Raw genomic sequence first — 17,011 nt, forward strand, 5'->3', positions numbered from 1 at the left:
TTATGAATGATTTTTGTGTTGTTTTTGTTTGTGTAATGTGGCAAATCACACAACATAAGCCCTGTTGTATATATAATTCTGAAAAGCAGATACATTTCACAAACTAAAGCTTTTTGTATTTTTTTTTAACGCAGCACATGTATAAACTGGTCTTTGCTTGGCCTGCAGATGGCAGCCTTGAGTCGGCAGACTGGTCTCCAAGCAACACCGTGTAAATAAGTGGGTGTCTTTACTGCTGGCTAGTGAACATGAGAGTAGTAGAGATATGAATGAAACATTTGATTGAAGCTGTTTACTTGAGCTAGCGTACCTTAGCGTTGAGTAAAAGCGAAATCCTACGACTATTCAACAGGTAAGGCCCACCTTCTACTGAGCAGCCAGGGTTAAGACAAGCTAGCGTTAACTAGCTATATCCTTGAAAGCTAGCCTATTAGCTTCAGATAGAACGTTAACGTTTTGATACCGAGTTAAGCAAGTTGGTTTTATACGTGTCTGTTTTGTGTCATGTCTGTGGCTTTTTGTACAAACAGGCGTGAAAAGTGCAGCGAATGACATGTCTTTTACCACATAGTCCCCATGTAAACTCGGCAACCTGGAATAATCAGAAGCTAAAGGTTAGCCCAGGTTAGCTAGCTAACGGTGACAACAAGAGATTAACTAATAGCTGTAAGCGAATGTTAATTACTCGAGAACCCGTTAGAGCCCACTAAGTATGTCAGCTTGAGCTACATTTAGCGAATACGAGTCGACATTATATTGCATGCGTGGAGCTGCAGTGAGACGCTTTTGAAGCGAGTGGAGACTTACCTACTGTCTGACATTAATTTTATACTAGCAAAGGAGGTAAAATGCAAGGAGGGGTGGATTTTAATTAAGGATAGCTTATGTGAATTACAAGCGAACGGATCGAGTCCAAAGTTGCTGCCCTCTTAGGGCACGGGAAAACGTGAGAGGAAGTCCATTCACTAATCTAAGCTGACTACATAATATCGTTGAAGTCTCTGAATCAACAGATGTCTGACAGGGGCATAAGGTTTGTGTCATAGAGGAGAAGCTAAGGCTTTTCGTGATGAAGCTGTGTTAGGTGCATGTTTTGTTATTAACATGCAGGGGTGTAGGGCTGGGCAACTAATCCCAAATTAGATCAAATCGCAATTTGGCATGCTGCAATTTTCAAATCGCAGACAGTGCAATTTTTCTTTAATCTGAAAAGTGTCAAAATAACCAGTTTGATACAATGTTTTTTATGCTTTACACATTATTCAAACATTCAAGTGTCTTTTTTATTTTTTATTTTTTTTGGACAAAAATCTCATGTATATTTTTCTTTATCAACATGGGAATAATATGAGAAATGATCATCCCCTTCAATATAGCAATTGATATCAAATTGGCTTTACAAGCCAAAATTGCAGTAACATATCTTTTTCTAAATTGTTTATCTCTAGTTTAACTAATCTAATAATGTGCTTGGTATAATATAGAATGATTTCTTTCTTCTGTTTGTTGAACAACCCATAAAATGAGGAACCTAGATAATCACATGTTAAATTGCAGTCGCAATATTGCAGAAAAAAATTGCAACCAGATTATTTTCACAAACCGTTCAGCCCTAGTTAAGAGCAGACAGATTGTATTTCAAGACCAAGGTGCAACAAAAAATAAAACACCTAAACATAGCCTCACTTATGCCTCAGCAGTGTTTACCTGTCTAACAAGTGTAAAAGTTGCCTTCTATCCTTTCATGTCCCTTCTCCTTGCAGATCAGACAGGTTGCTGATGGTTGTTGGTAAGCAAATGGGGCTTTTTGACAAGTTGGCAGGATGGCTGGGGTTGAAGAAGAGTGTGAATGTGCTGTGTCTTGGTCTAGACAACAGTGGAAAAACTACAATCATCAACCAACTAAAGCCTTCAAATGTAAGTCCACTTTTGTAAGTCTCATAGTAATGATACTACACTTGGATAAAAGTCTTGTCATAACCAATGCAAGAATTTGTCATATGTGAACATGTCATTTCTACGCTAAATCTAGCAAATTAATGATAACAAGAGTTGTGTAAGTTTGTTATTTGCCTTTGTTGTCATCTAAATGTCTCTGATAGGGATGCAGAATATGATCAGCGTAATATTGATATTGGCAGAAAATAGCTTTAAAAGTTGATTACTGGTATTGGCAGATATGATTATTCCTGTCAATATTTACAACCAATATATCGTCTGTAAATATCAAAAATTTACTCCGCTTTCCACATTATTATGCACACGACATTTCTCTCTTATTTTCTTAAATATTAATGCAAATGACAGAATATTTTTCAAGTCATCAGCCGTTAAGCATAATTCAAATGTTTTTGAACAAACTTCATGATGATAACTATTTTTTTTTTAATGAAAACCGCAAAATGCACTATTCCACATTATTATGTAAAACAGAGTTTTGAAAGATTTCATAGGTTGTAAAGAGCTGAAAATGGTCATTCATTGAATTTGCAGCATAAGGAGGGCATTTACTGACATCAAAAGCTATATCAATCAAAAACATCTTACCAGGCAAAGTTACATGTTAACATAGGAGCCCTTCTCTAATATCACCTTCACTATTCTTGCATCCATTGAACTTGTGAGTTTTTGGCGAGTTTCTGCTTGAATTTCTTTGCAGGATGTCAGAATAGCCTCCCAGAGCTGCTGTTTTGATGTGAACTGCCTTCCACCCTCATAGATCTTTAGCTTGAGGATGCTCCAAATGTGTGAAAAATGTCATTTGCATAATAATGTGGAAAGCGTTGTTGATTGCAGGTATGAATAAGTCTGTGGAGTTTTAGGCAGGACCATCGTGCCTACATCAGCTGGTCTTTTTCTTTGCTCATCCCTATGCCTTAAACTTTAAAACCTGCTTTAAGGACTAGAGTTTGTCTCTTTGTTAATCCTAAATTTTTAGTGCCTTTTAAGGAATTTAGTCTTAGGTCTAAGCAGCATTTACATATCAGTATTGATGTTGGTATCAGCTAAAATCAGTTCGTAAATATCGGCTATCGTCAAAAATCCAATTTCCTGCATCCCTAGTCTATGCTATCGTCTGATTACCATATTAACTGCATTTGGCCTGATTATATCATCTTTAATTTAAAACATATTTTCAGTTGTTATTGTATCATTTGCAGTGCACTGTGAATTCCTTTTATCAATTTATGCTGTATTTGTCTTTCAGGCCCAGGCACAAGACATTGTCCCAACTATTGGCTTCAGCATAGAAAAATTCAAGACTTCCAGGTAACTGTTCATCATAAAATGACAACTTCATGGAGATTTTAGGAAAAAGGTACCCCAAGAATTAAACAGTCTAAAGTACATTGGTACAATTTCAGTTTGATAAGCTATGCCATTTTTGTTGCTCGATATATTCAGGCATTAAAGCTGTCTTTCTTTCTTGTAGTCTTTCCTTTACAGTGTTTGACATGTCTGGTCAAGGCCGATACAGAAACCTTTGGGAACACTACTACAAGTGAGTGTGCCAGTTCTTCAATGAATGACAGTTGTATTGTATTGGCCGTGATATACAGTACATGTATTTATCCATGATATCTTTTTTTTGTTTCTCAGGGAAGGGCAGGCTATCATATTTGTCATTGATAGTGCAGACAAACTGAGGATGGTTGTGGCCAAAGAAGAACTGGACACATTACTAAACCATCCTGGTATGTTCAAAGAAATTAACTCAATTCTGATTTAGGGTTTGAATCCCTGTCCAGTACATTGTTGAGCTGTATGTCCCTCCTTGGCTGCGTTCAGTCTAAACTATGCAATATGCAAAACTGGAGTTCCTTTTTCTGGATAATAGGAAATATTCAAGCTTTGCCAAAATTCTTATTAGATGGTTTCAAGTATGTACTGGTTCAGACTATAATCTCTTAGCGGTGGTTCCGATTTTAAAATAGTATTTTTGATACTAAATTTACAATATCATCCTGCTCACTGTACAGATATTAAACACAGAAGGATCCCCATACTGTTCTTTGCCAACAAGATGGATGTCAGAGATGCTTTATCTTCAGTGAAGGTCTCACAGCTGCTCTGTTTGGAAAACATCAAAGATAAACCCTGGCACATCTGGTAAGAACAAACATCACTCTTGTTTGCTTTGAGTAGTTATGAGCAACTTTTATTATATGGATTCTGGCACTTCTAAACCTTTTAAATGTTGTTCTGTAACTGCATGCTGAGTGTTCAACAAAATGTCATGACTTGCTTCATAAATTGCTCATATTGTTCTTTAAACTACGGCATGATGTAAACACACAGGCTCTTAAAACACAGGAAACAAAGTGTGCATCTGGTGTAGCAGTTCTGTTTATTGGTCAGTGTTAAGATTTTTTGCTGTATCATAAACCAGCAAAAAGGCATGAGATGGATGGAAGCAAACATCATTTTTACCTTATATGACAACCCATATATAGTATCAAAATCAGCAAGATATACATTTACAGGCACCAAGATTAACTCTAGTAGTAGATGATACAGCAAGGTGATTTACTCTTCAGTATTATGTGACCAAACAGTCACTTCAAGGTGCTTTTTCCCTCTTTTATAATTTGGTGTTTTGATATGTTTCAGTGCTACAAATGCCCTGAAAGGAGAAGGTTTACAGGAAGGAGTCGACTGGTTGCAAGGTATGATATTTATCTAAGTGAGAGTGGATGTGTTATGGTTTTATGTGTTCAGTTAATGCAATATCAGTTCAGAAAACATCCCTATCAAACCATAAAACCATCCATATCATCTTTTTCTTTTTAACGCTCCCATTTACATCCTTCTATAGATCAAATTATGCAGTGAGTACTGAATGTGTTATGAGTGTTGTTATTTTTGTATTACTGTGTTGTAGTAGAATACTGATTACATTGACCCACTGCTGTCAAGTTAGATATCCAAGATTTAAGCTCTCAAAGGTTTCAGTGTTATAATGGTGTGTTGAGAAACAGTCACTTTGTTTCCTCAATCAGAAAACTTACCTTTGAGAGGTAGCCCACCCCTTTGCTAAGAAACCCTGCAATAGGATGTATTTTCCAGCTTTTTTATGGATAGAAACTTCTCAACCTGTTCCAACACCTTGACCCCTTTCCCCTTGCTCAGTATGATGGTTTCTCTTTCTGCTAAAGCCTGTTGTTAACTTTTATCTGTGATTCTCATATTTTTCAGATCAAATAAAGATGATGAGAACGTGAGGGCATGAGGATGATCACTCAGAAGTAGAAGCAAGATCCTCAAGAGCATTTTATGAAAGGCGGGTTGACCCTGTGTCCAGAGGTACCATGGAGATAGTGGTGTTTTTAATGCGGTGAAGAATGATTTATTAAAAATATTTGATTGTAATTGATTCTCTGATACCAATTATGCCAATGCAGTCCAACTTTTGAGTGTTAATTAAAAAAACGAAAAACTTTTAAACACTTAAACACATACAATCGGACCAGTTCGTTACCAACTTGTACCACTGTATACAAGGATTGAGTTAATCTGATAAATACAGCACTGGAATGTTAATATTCCTCCCATTCCTCAATATCGAGGTACAATAAGCACTGGTTTTATTTTTAAGTAGTCAGAAGTTTGAATTTGGTTTCAATAATGCTTTGCATGCTTAAGGCCTCAGATGATCTGTGTCTGCTACAAATGTCTCTGAAGAGACACCATGTAAACTCAAGGTCCTTTGCACTTTGCTCATAAACATCAACCAAGGTGTTGACCATATTTTGCCCCTTGTGCAGTAAATGTTGACTTTATCTGGCTTTATTTGCATTTGCAGCCAAAGTCACTTCCTCTCCCAAGCCTTTGGACCCAGACATCTTTCAGTTTTTTTAGCAGTAATATCAGGTAGACACACATTTATATATAATAGACTAATAGAAAAGAATGATCCTGAGAGGAATGTCCTCCTGAAGTTGTTTCCACTGCAGACTTATGCCAGGTGCTCTGCTTTTCTCTTTTTTTTGTCTCAAGGTTGTGTTTACATAAACATTTTTGTGCTTGAAGCAAAACAGTGATCTAGTTAAAATGATTAACTCCACACTTTAAAATTGGACAAATATCATCATTTTTGATGCACACCATAAACACAGCTCCTTTATTGGACTTGCACACAGTGGGGACTTTTTACTTTCACATTGAACTGTTTTACCATCACCTACTCCTCCTTCACTTCTTTCTTGACTCATGTTGCTCATGCTGGAATGATGGCACCCTCCTGTTTTCTATTAGATATTTAAACTTGTGGTTAAGTGCACCTAGCTAGTTTAGCTTTGATGCTTTGACAAATCTTCCAATGATTGTAATACAGTGAATGTTAACTAGTCCACGATATTTACTTTAAAATCAAAACTAATTTTTCATTTTCTATTTTTCAACTAGTTTTCTTATTTTTGCCTTATTTCATTGCTCAAAGAAAAAATGTAACCAAACTAAATGCTTCTATGTGTTTACTCATGGTACTAAAGTGATTCATCAGCTGACAACGGAGAAAATCTTCCAGTCAGGCTTCGTGAAATTTTTAATTCAAGTTTTTCATGATTGGCTCTATTTTGCATAGAAAAGCGCATCTACATAAATCTGTGTGTGTGAGCGCTTTTTAGTTTGGTAAAGCAACACTTCCTGTTACAATGTTCATTGCACAGATCATGTTTTTACTGTTTTTGACTTATTTCAAGGTGAAAAATGTACAATCATGTTAAAATAAGTTTAATACGGTGTGGTCTTTGACATTTTGTTCATAAATGTGTCATCTGTAAATCTATTTACTTCAAAAATCAAACATGTAAGAAACTAAAAATATGTTGACACTCCAGTAGTCAATATTCTAGCTCAGTCAAAGCAAATGATAAACTTAGTTTTTCTCATCTGTGTCTTAAGACATGATGCCCTGTTCACCTTCACTACTGGACAATACATCAAATATACTCAAAGATGTCTGAATGATATTGGGGCAAGCATGTCCCACTGAAAAGAAAAGAAAATAACCGTAGAATGTTTTGTACAAGTGAATAGCACAAATACATCATATTAGTGTTTGTGAATTTAGTTCAAGTGTTACATGAATGAGGAATTAATTTGTTTTATATTCCTGCCAATTTCAAAAGATTAACCAAACAGATAAAATTTAATCAGAAATATAGTTTTTTAAGAAAAAAAATCTTGCTTATGTATGTTTAGCACATGCATGTAAGCTTAAAAGTTCTGCTTTTGTTGCTATCAGGCAGTTTTCTAACTGCTGTCCTTAAAGTTGCATATCATTGTACTGTAGTGTTTTTATGACTAAGACACATTTCAAGCAAATGTTACTTTCGTACCAGTGTCCTCATGGACAGGGTGATTTTTGTACCAACACCGAGGGATGTCCTGATCCAAAAAATTCACATCTTCCCCTTTTGTAGCGCTAAGGACACATCATTGATTTGTAATAATTTGTCTGGGACTTACTCTAGGACATTTTAGAGGTGATTTAACGGGAGAAGTTTGAACTCTGCTACTCTCCAGACATTTTATGTTATGTTTTCAAACAAAGGGACAGTTAGGTTTTTATATCCCCCATTCTACAATGATTATCCTAGCACAGGTTCACTTTAGTTTTAGAGAACTATTTTTGTTGTATCATCTAACAAGCTGTCTGTGATTTGTTGAATACATTATATGTGTTAATTTTCAAAGAATAAATACTATGGAAAACTAATATTGTTTCAGAAAATAATAGCATGCTGGGGCTTTTCTGATTCTCTCTATGAAACTATTTTCTTTCTGTCTGTGTGTGTGTGTGTCTCTCTCTCTCTCACAAACATCTTGAGCACTGCCAGCAACAGCTGCTCATTAAACCTCAAGTCCTTGGGTCTTGAACATAAACATTCAGTTATACAAGTGATTGGTAACCATTTTATTTCACTATGAAATATGTCAGTTCATTTTTGAGAACTGAATGTAGTTTTTATGTTTATACTGATACATGAAATGCTTAAGCAACACATGTATGTGGGTTTAATCAACAGACACAAACATCAACAGAATCTTCCTCCTTTTTTGGCTTGAAAAGATGTCCAGGTCGTGTTCCAGCCATCTGTCAAACATGTAGTTAGGAACCTCTCCAGCTGTCTTTCCGGATGTTTTACATTTTGGCCTCAGAATTACACAGAATCACTTGTCAGATGTCAAGCGAAATCTAATTCAAGTCAACCCTGTTCCAATTACTGCTGCTGAAATTTGATTTATTCATATTATATTGTTGGATTAATGAATTTTTTTATTAGGTGCCACAAAGCCACAGAGAGGAATACGTTCTAATTTCACAAGACTCATCATCTAACTAGATATTGCCTGTTGAAGGATGTACAATTTTTATAAACACTCCTTGTTTAGTGGGAACTGATATTAATTAGGGAAAGACCAACAGCTGCAGAAGTCCACCACTACAATGACAAACCAAAGGCATGATTAAAAAGAAGAGTGACCACAAATCAGATATTTTAGTGAGGGCCTTTCACAAAAAGGATGATACCATACGATATGTTTGTATTTAGGTGGCCTGGTCTCTGTCCATGGTGCTGAAGCAGCTTTGTAGCCAGGAGAGGGCGCTCTGCGTGTCCAGGAAGTTAAAATAAAACTGTCACCTTCTCTCTTGATGAGTCAACCCTCAGACATCTACAGCAAACAAGTCCTCCTTTCACATTGTTTGTTTTAGTACCTTTGAGGTGTGTTTGGGTGCGCGCGCTGTTTTTTTTTTTTTTTTAAGTCAGACTGTATCATTAAATCTGTGCACAGCTCTTCAGGATCCATCCTAATTGGATGCCCGTCAGATTTGACAAGAGGAGCCCAGATTAAACGACTTCAGGCAGAGGAGGTCATTAAGTAGACACAGTTCATTTATAGATACCCTGAAGGGGAAGTGGCAGATACAGAACACTTAAATGATTTCTAATTGCTTAAAGGTGAGCGGCATATTGGTCTAGGTAGACTTCAAAATTGGGTCCAAACAGGAGAAAGAATTGAGCATCTCTGCTCAGAAACAGAGTCGAATGTAAGTCTAACTAGTCAGTTGATTTCTTAAAAAGGCATCGTTCCAGAAAGCAAAGAGAGCTTCATCAGGAGAGGTTTTCATCCTCCTCAATCGCGCCAAAACTCACCCCGTGGAGCAAAGTTAATTGCGGTTGTAAGGTAAAATGCCGACTGGCGGGAGAGTGACAGTGAATAAAAGGCCACATGAAGTATGGCTGTGCAATTAGGCGCCTGTTACGCACGGAACTTGACGGCCAGGAGCCTCGTGAAGCAAAAATTCTCTCTCGAACATCGATTATTTTTGCGCGTAAACAGAAACAGAGATTAAAATTCATGTCATTGTAATTAAAAGTAAGATCCTTTCCCAAGTAGAGAAATCTCCAGCTGTCCTCCAGTCAGATGAGCCAGTGCACTGTGACGTGTTTTCATGCGGGCAGCTCATTAAGAGAGACGTGTGGTTTCTCTGACGTGTGTATCAGTCCTCTGACGGCACCTGCCTCCTTATAAGCCTCAGTAAGTCACCCGGGAGACCTCCACCAACGTTTCACTGTACTGATCCAGGCGCTGAAAAGGAGGGGACCGAGGCTGTTAGTAAAACCATCGAACTGTTCTGCTCAGTTTCCTGCCTCAGGTGGCCCAGCACATGACTCTAGAAGTACTTGAGGTAAGTTTAGCAGCCTTTTTAAGCTTTGGTAAAGTATTAAGTTGATGATTATCAGTTGGAGTTTCAGGTGAAGCTATCTAGTGATTAGAATTTGCAAATATTTAACAGTTAATTGATGGTTTCTCCTGAAAGTCTGGTTATGGATTCTGTGCGTAATTTGGTTTTTACGCGCGCGTGTCCGCATGAAAGGACAGAAGGAGAGGCATGGAAAACGACCTCAAATTAAATCAAAGACAGCATGTAATCTTTTTAATGTAACTCCTGTATATTTCTGATTTTATATCGAGAATTAAAGTATTCGTGCCGGTGGACTATAAAACGTTTGGCACCATCTACGTGGCTTTTCAGAAAATAAGCTGGGAAATGTTTAAAAATAGAGATTTTAGGTTTAATTTTTAACTTACATTTATCTTCATAATGTGATGTGGCCGTCGCAGATTTAAAAGTTATATTTTAAAATCAACAGCTCTAACAGCTTCAAAGCGCACGAGGAAATTCCAGTCATATTTTTATTAAAAATCACTGCATCTCAAACAAACCTTAAGGGAAAAAAAGGGAAGAATATTATAAAAGTCGTGTAGTCCAGATATGCCATAGTTATTGTGATATTCTGGTGGCTATCCAATGTCTGACTCTGTCTTCTCCGTGTGCCCAGCAGGTCTCCGTGCCCTCCCGTTCCTAGTGGCTGCCCGGTGCGACAATGACCATCCATGTAGAGGGGCTTGTGGCTATCGCACTCTTCTATCTGCTCATCCTGTTCGTGGGCATCTGGGCGGCATGGAAGAACAAACACTCCGGGGAGGCGGAGGGCGCCGACCGCAGCGAAACTATCATGGTTGGAGGGAGAGACATTGGATTATTTGTCGGTGGATTTACCATGACAGGTGAAGGCTTTTTTTCATGCTTTAATTTAATTCAACTGTTTAGAAAAACTTAGTCTCCAGGCTGAAAAAAAATCTTTGAATTTGCTTTAATTGTATGTTTAAAAGCTGATGAGCCATTCTTGTTGAATGCCTTGTTTTAGTTTAATTTTAAAAGATATGTCCAATCTATTTTTATAGGTCAGTCTATTAATTTCTAAACAGAATGATATGTTCAAAACTGGCTTGCATGGTGCTTTTTGCATTTTAAGGATAAGTGTTAAAGTATAAATTGGTTTTATTGATATTTTTATGTACACAGATGTTTAAGATCAGAGTTCCTCTAGCTTTGACATTTTTTGTGTAATTTTCAGCGACCTGGGTTGGAGGAGGATACATCAATGGCACAGCTGAATATGTGTACTTACCTGATTATGGTTTAGCTTGGGCGCAAGCTCCCTTTGGATACGCCCTCAGTCTAGTTGTGGGTAAGTGTCCCAATGTGTTGATCGTGTTTAACATTATGGGATATTATATGTCAGCAACACTTCATCAAGGTTTCTGTCAATCATACGTGTTTAACACACATCTGGACACACCTCCACTATTATTGTGACTTAAAAGATAATTACATGAGTGAAATGGCTGGTTTATGTGCTAATTCTTGACATTGCCTGTAGAAACTGTCAGGAATGCAGTTGCTACAAAAAAGTCTAGATTTAAGCTCCTTCCCTAAGTTCTGGATGCCATAGTGTCCAGTCTAATGTGCAGAGGTGTCAAAAGTATTCACATTCATTACTCAGGTAGAAGTATAAATGCTAGGGTTTAAAAAGACTTCTGTAGAAGTTGAAGTATCAACTCAAGCTTTTTACTCAAGTAAAAGTATAAAAGTACTGGTTTCAAAACTACTTCAAGTATAAAAGTAAAAGTAATGTAAAGGGGAAGAATTCCATGAAGGACAAAAGCTTAGGCCGCGGCACAGGGGCCAATTCCTTTCTACCATTCTACTTTTCATTCCACCATTCCATTCCATTCTACTTTCCATTCCATTCTACCATTCCATTCCATTCTACCATTCCATTCCATCCCATTCTACCATTCCATTTCATTCCACCATTCCATTCCATCCCATTCTACCATTCCATTTCATTCCACCATTCCGTTCCATTCTACTTTCCATTCCATTCTACCATTCCATTCCATTCTACCATTCCATTCCATCCCATTCTACCATTCCATTTCATTCCACCATTCCATTCCATTCTACCATTCCATTTCATTCCATTCTACCATTCCATTTCATTCCATTCGCTTCTACCATTCCATTCCATTGCATTCCATTCTACCATAGTGCACTACCCCACCTCCCCAAAAAAACGTTTTTGTAAAGACCATAATGACTATAATGTTATATTAAAATGTAAATGTTGAAAAATTTGGGATGCACCTGTTTCAGCCACATTCATGCCCATTGTAAATGAAGGCATTTTAGTACTTTTCATCCAACCACAATCAAATTTCTCTATCTGGATGACACGATTTATCTGGATTTGGGTTTTTTATTTGTTTTTTTGAACGATGCCAAACCGAAATGAAGACAAGCTGAAATGAAATAGGAGTAACAAGGATATTTTTAAAATGTAAGGAGTAGAAAGAACAGATAATTGCATAAAAAAATAAGGAGTAGAAGTAACAAGTTGGCTGAAAAATAATTACTCCACTAAAGTATAGATCCCCAAAATTTCTACTTAAGTAAGGTAACGAAGTATTTTTACTTAGTTACTTGACACCTCTGATAATGTGTCACTCTTGGTCCCAGGTGGTCTTTTCTTTGCTAAGCCCATGCGCTCACGAGGTTACGTCACTATGTTGGATCCATTCCAGCAGCTTTATGGGAAACGCATGGGTGGCCTCCTCTTCATACCTGCACTTATGGGAGAGATCTTCTGGTCTGCTGCCATCTTGTCTGCCCTGGGTAAGCTTAAAGTATCAACAAAAGAGCAATCTATTCACATCTGAGATGGTTTTTTTTCATATGATGTTGAAGCGTTGATACTATCTCTGTGTGTTTATGACCATAGGTGCGACTCTGAGTGTCATTGTGGATATCAACATTAGAATGTCAGTGGTTATCTCAGCACTCATAGCGATCTTTTACACGCTGGTTGGAGGACTTTACTCTGTGGCCTACACTGACGTCGTGCAGCTCTTCTGTATCTTTGTTGGCCTGGTATGTCCATGTTGAGATCCAGAAGAAGAAAACAGCAACTAATTTAATTAGTTTCTTTGCTTAAGTAAAGTTGTCTTGACTTAAGATTAGAGTTCCTGCAGATCCTTGAAAAATATTACATTTAAAATTTAATGCCATGAAAGTCTTAAAAAGTCAGATTTTGTTTTTACTAGTGAGAGGTTTAGAATTTTAGAAGGCCCTTTGAAAAGGCATGTCCTTATCCAGCCTTTGTTTTCTAACCATCCTTGTACTATTTTAATCATATTTCTCCACAAATTGTTGCTTTAATATTCTCCATAATTTAGTGTGAATTTAATGTTGCATGTTGTAAACTTCCTGTGCGAGGACCCCAATCCCCTTTCTGGTTTAATATTGAAAATACTTTGTACTGTTGTGAAATACTAGTCCAGTTCTTTACTGGGCTGCCAGATTGCCAACTCAAAAATCGGTGCAGCCCATCCTTATTTTGGCAGGTCTTCCCTGACAAAAAAAAAACCTTTATTTGGCTTTTTAACAGTTAAACTGTTTAGAATCAGCTCAGGACACCTGCAAAAATCTATTTTGATAAATATGACCATACAACATACTGCTAGAGCAGAGCTATTAAATGTGCCAGAAACCATCAAATTTGGGTGTTTATATAAAAAGAAAGTACTTTTTTCTTTTCCATTTGAGAAATCTCATGCTTTTCATTTTTGACCATTTACTGTGCAAAAAGTGGTTTTAATTTTTTTTCAGTCCTTGTGTTTAAAAGGTCTCAAAAGGTCTTGAATTTGATTATTAAAAGTTTCAAGGAACCCTGTAAAATATTCCAAACCACTGAAAGAATTAAGGCCCAAAAATGCTGACGAAGGGCACACTGATTTTAAAATTAAGCTTCAAAAACATCTAGAAATGCTGAAAACTCTGAATATGAATAAATGCAAAGCACACAGTTTTACAAACTAGACAGCCTAAAGTTTTTGTTAGTAACTCTTTTTTCTCTTCTTGCTTCTGGTCTCCCACAGTGGATCAGTGTTCCTTTTGCCTTGACCAACCAGGCTGTGTCAGACATCACTGTTACTGCAGTGAAGCAGGTGTACCAGTCTCCCTGGAGAGGTTCTGTCCAGAAAGCTGACACCTGGGTCTGGATCGACAACTTCTGCCTCCTGGTATATCTATATTAAGCTACTCATCTCTTACCATGTCAGAATTTAGTCAGAAAGACCAGTGTTTTATTTAACTGCAAAAACATGCCTCCAACTGTTTACTAATGAACTTTTTTCCATCGTTTTTACACTATCTTTTGATTAATTTCACATTTTTTTTGTGAGTAACAACTCTGATCATTATTTAAGCTGTTTATTAAGTGATATCAGATTTTACTGATTAGACACTGAATTATGAGGGAAATTACTCTGGAGCAAAGTGACTCAGTGCTATAGTTTGTATACAAGCACTACAAACGGTTTAATCTGATACTAAAAGCGAGACAAATCTGCATGATAACTGTTGATTCACATTTTTATGACTTTTTTTTTGGTTTTCTAAATCAGAAGAAACTCATTGAGGTTAAACATCCCTTCCAAGAGTGTCATGGAGAAGACAGGCAGGAGCACATTAACAAAGTCTCTGAGCAGCCTTACAAACAAGCATTATAGTAGACACATGGCCATAATACATTAAAACAAACAAAATAACAAAACAGCAGTTATATCATATATATCAGAATCAATATATATGATATAATTGCTGGTGTTGACATTGAATAGACTGCAGATGTTACAAGACAAACTTTTAATTTTTTGCTTTAAAACAGAATTGGCTTAAATGCTAAGTATTCACTGGTTTTATTGTATCACAGATGCTTGGAGGAATACCCTGGCAGGTTTACTTCCAAAGAGTCCTGTCTGCCTCATCGGCCACCTATGCTCAAGTCCTCTCCTTCCTGGCTGCCTTTGGCTGCATCATCATGGCCATCCCCTCCGTCCTCATTGGGGCCATTGGGGCCTCCACAGGTGAGAGAGTTCACACATGAGTATGCATATGCACAGTCTGTGTTTGTGGGGGTGGGAGTGAGGCTGCATAGGAGCCCCTGATGCCCTTAGATCTGAGAGAGATGAGTAAATAGCAGCTGGTTCCCCTCATCCATAATGAATCAGCAATCGGTTTAATAACGGCGCTGCTTGTGTAAATATTACATTAGAATGAGGCGAGGGAGCAAATTAAGGGTTTGATCTCCAGATTTTTAGGCGTCACATTCCTTGGTTAACATCTGATACGTAATACGTAACTAAAAAATAATTAACACCATCCATCACTTCAAAATTAGAGGGCAGAAATATATATTCTCCACTTTAGCGACACTAACTTTTATTACTTTAATTCTATATGTTTGATTTCAGTTGTTTTCTGAATGGTTTAGCTCACTTTACATGTAGAAAAGGGGAAATAAATAAGCATAACATTGGAAATACTTTGTTATTACATTTATTCATGCAAAGAGCAGAACTCTGTCTTCAGTACGTATGTGTAAAATACAGATATGCAATTAAAAACCAAGGTAACACATTTAAAAACGATAAAAATGGTAAATAAAAAAGAGTCCCTAACAAAAATAGAAACAATAAAGTAACATCAAATAAGAGCAATATTTCTTTTTATATAAAGAAATATTACACTAATACGTTTACGACACAGGTTTCATAGTATGTACTGTGTAAAACACAGGGTTGTATTTTGGTATTGTGAGTGTTTAGTTGCATATGAGCTTAATTTGTGAGATATTCTGACAAGCTGGATTTGGATTTATCAGTAATGACTGTGTCATTTAAAACATTTATTGGATGTTCCTCCCAGACTGGAACCAGACATCTTATGGTGCCATCCCTCCTAAAGACAAGGACCAAGCAGACATGATTCTTCCCATCGTTCTGCAACACCTTTGCCCACCATTTGTCTCTTTTTTCGGCCTGGGCGCCGTGTCTGCTGCTGTCATGTCATCTGCAGATTCCTCCATCCTTTCAGCAAGCTCCATGTTTGCCAGAAACATCTATCAACTCGCCTTCAGACAGTCGGTAAGACAGTGTTTGTGTCCATTAACTGCTGTCTGGCTTAGGTAACACTAAATCTGTTTTGGTGATTTTGTTTAGATTTGCTGCATACATTACTATCCTTTCCCTACTCTTCTCCTTCTCAGGCGTCTGACCGTGAGATCGTGTGGGTGATGCGTATCACTATCTTTGTTTTCGGCGGCCTTGCCACAGTGATGGCATTGGTAACAGGGACGGTTTATGGCCTCTGGTACCTGAGCTCAGACCTGGTTTACGTAATCATTTTCCCCCAGCTGCTCAGTGTCCTCTTCGTCAAAGGCACTAACACGTATGGCTCTGTGGCTGCTTACCTATTTGGTATGTTCTTACGAATCGGTGGAGGTGAACCCTACCTGCAGCTGCCTCCCTTCATTTACTACCCTGGCTGGACCACTGAGCTGAGGAAACACCAAATGACTGGTGAAATGGAGGAGGTAGTCGTCCAGAAGTTCCCTTTTAAGACCATCTCTATGCTTGCCTCCTTCCTTGGTAACGTTGCTTTCTCCTACCTGGCAAAGTACCTGTTTGAAAGCGGGAAGATTTCACATAAATACGACTTTCTGGATGCTGTGGTGTCCAAGCACAGCGGGGAAATTATGGATAAAACCACGCTTGTAACTCGAGGTAACAACATCGGGCTGTCAGAGATGGCGCCCGTGAAACCACGACTGAGTGTGACCTTGGCGGCAGCCTTCACGCGCCGTGACACACTGCCAAAAGAAACCGTGGAGGAGGAGGAGGAGTCGAGCCCTGATACCTCCCACCATGATGATGAATGACAAACTTAGGATGTGATTTAAAAAGGAAGAGACATTATGGAAACTGCCAGATAACTGGTCCCTCTGTCAGATACTCAGAAATGAAGCAGACTAAGAGACAACAAACAATATTGTCCCTCTGAACTATAATATCACCACTTGCCGCTTTGTGGTGATTGGATAAAAGCCACATGTTTGGATTTATAGTATAGCAGCTTGCTGGTCGTCTGGACATGAAGTTGTCTTTCTGTGAAGTTCATCAGATTTACACATGCAATCATATAGAACTTGTAGCTAGTTGGGTGTATTGTAAATTCACCTGTCTTTGACTGTTTTCAGAAACTCTATTTGTTTCATTTCATTTTCACCTTATTTTACCTTATTTTCATGGTAGC

The 17,011-nt window shown here is 37.7% G+C and overlaps 2 protein-coding genes across 2 annotated transcripts; both read left to right on the plus strand.

Annotated features, from left to right (window-relative positions):
- Positions 1-193: 193 nt before the first annotated feature.
- LOC121525877 (ADP-ribosylation factor-like protein 6) lies at positions 194-7,707 on the plus strand. The gene is made up of 8 exons (XM_041812107.1): positions 194-352; positions 1,764-1,917; positions 3,209-3,270; positions 3,434-3,502; positions 3,601-3,695; positions 3,981-4,110; positions 4,612-4,667; positions 5,197-7,707. Exons 2-8 carry the CDS (start codon positions 1,780-1,782, stop codon positions 5,220-5,222), a joined length of 576 nt encoding a protein of 191 aa, XP_041668041.1. The 5' UTR covers positions 194-352; positions 1,764-1,779; the 3' UTR covers positions 5,223-7,707.
- Positions 7,708-10,397: 2,690 nt separating this feature from the next.
- On the plus strand, positions 10,398-16,637 carry LOC121513264 (high-affinity choline transporter 1-like). Its single transcript, XM_041792885.1, has 8 exons — positions 10,398-10,581; positions 10,932-11,045; positions 12,377-12,532; positions 12,639-12,787; positions 13,795-13,938; positions 14,631-14,784; positions 15,626-15,843; positions 15,966-16,637. The coding sequence occupies exons 1-8, from the start codon at positions 10,398-10,400 to the stop codon at positions 16,635-16,637; spliced, it is 1,791 nt and encodes a 596-aa protein (XP_041648819.1).
- Positions 16,638-17,011: the final 374 nt, after the last annotated feature.

This window comes from Cheilinus undulatus, linkage group 1, assembly GCF_018320785.1.
Source record: "Cheilinus undulatus linkage group 1, ASM1832078v1, whole genome shotgun sequence".
Taxonomy (NCBI): Eukaryota; Metazoa; Chordata; class Actinopteri; order Labriformes; family Labridae; genus Cheilinus; species Cheilinus undulatus.

Excerpts from the sequence above, each read along its gene's own strand:
- LOC121525877 (XM_041812107.1), top strand. The coding sequence starts at position 1,780 with ATGGTTGTTGGTAAGCAAATGGGGCTTTTTGACAAGTTGGCAGGATGG. Across the intron at positions 4,111-4,611 it reads GATAAACCCTGGCACATCTG|TGCTACAAATGCCCTGAAAG; the intron begins GTAAGAACAAAC and ends GATATGTTTCAG. Across the intron at positions 4,668-5,196 it reads AGGAGTCGACTGGTTGCAAG|ATCAAATAAAGATGATGAGA; the intron begins GTATGATATTTA and ends CATATTTTTCAG.
- LOC121513264 (XM_041792885.1), top strand. The coding sequence starts at position 10,398 with ATGACCATCCATGTAGAGGGGCTTGTGGCTATCGCACTCTTCTATCTG. Across the intron at positions 12,788-13,794 it reads TCTGTATCTTTGTTGGCCTG|TGGATCAGTGTTCCTTTTGC; the intron begins GTATGTCCATGT and ends GGTCTCCCACAG. Across the intron at positions 13,939-14,630 it reads TCGACAACTTCTGCCTCCTG|ATGCTTGGAGGAATACCCTG; the intron begins GTATATCTATAT and ends ATTGTATCACAG.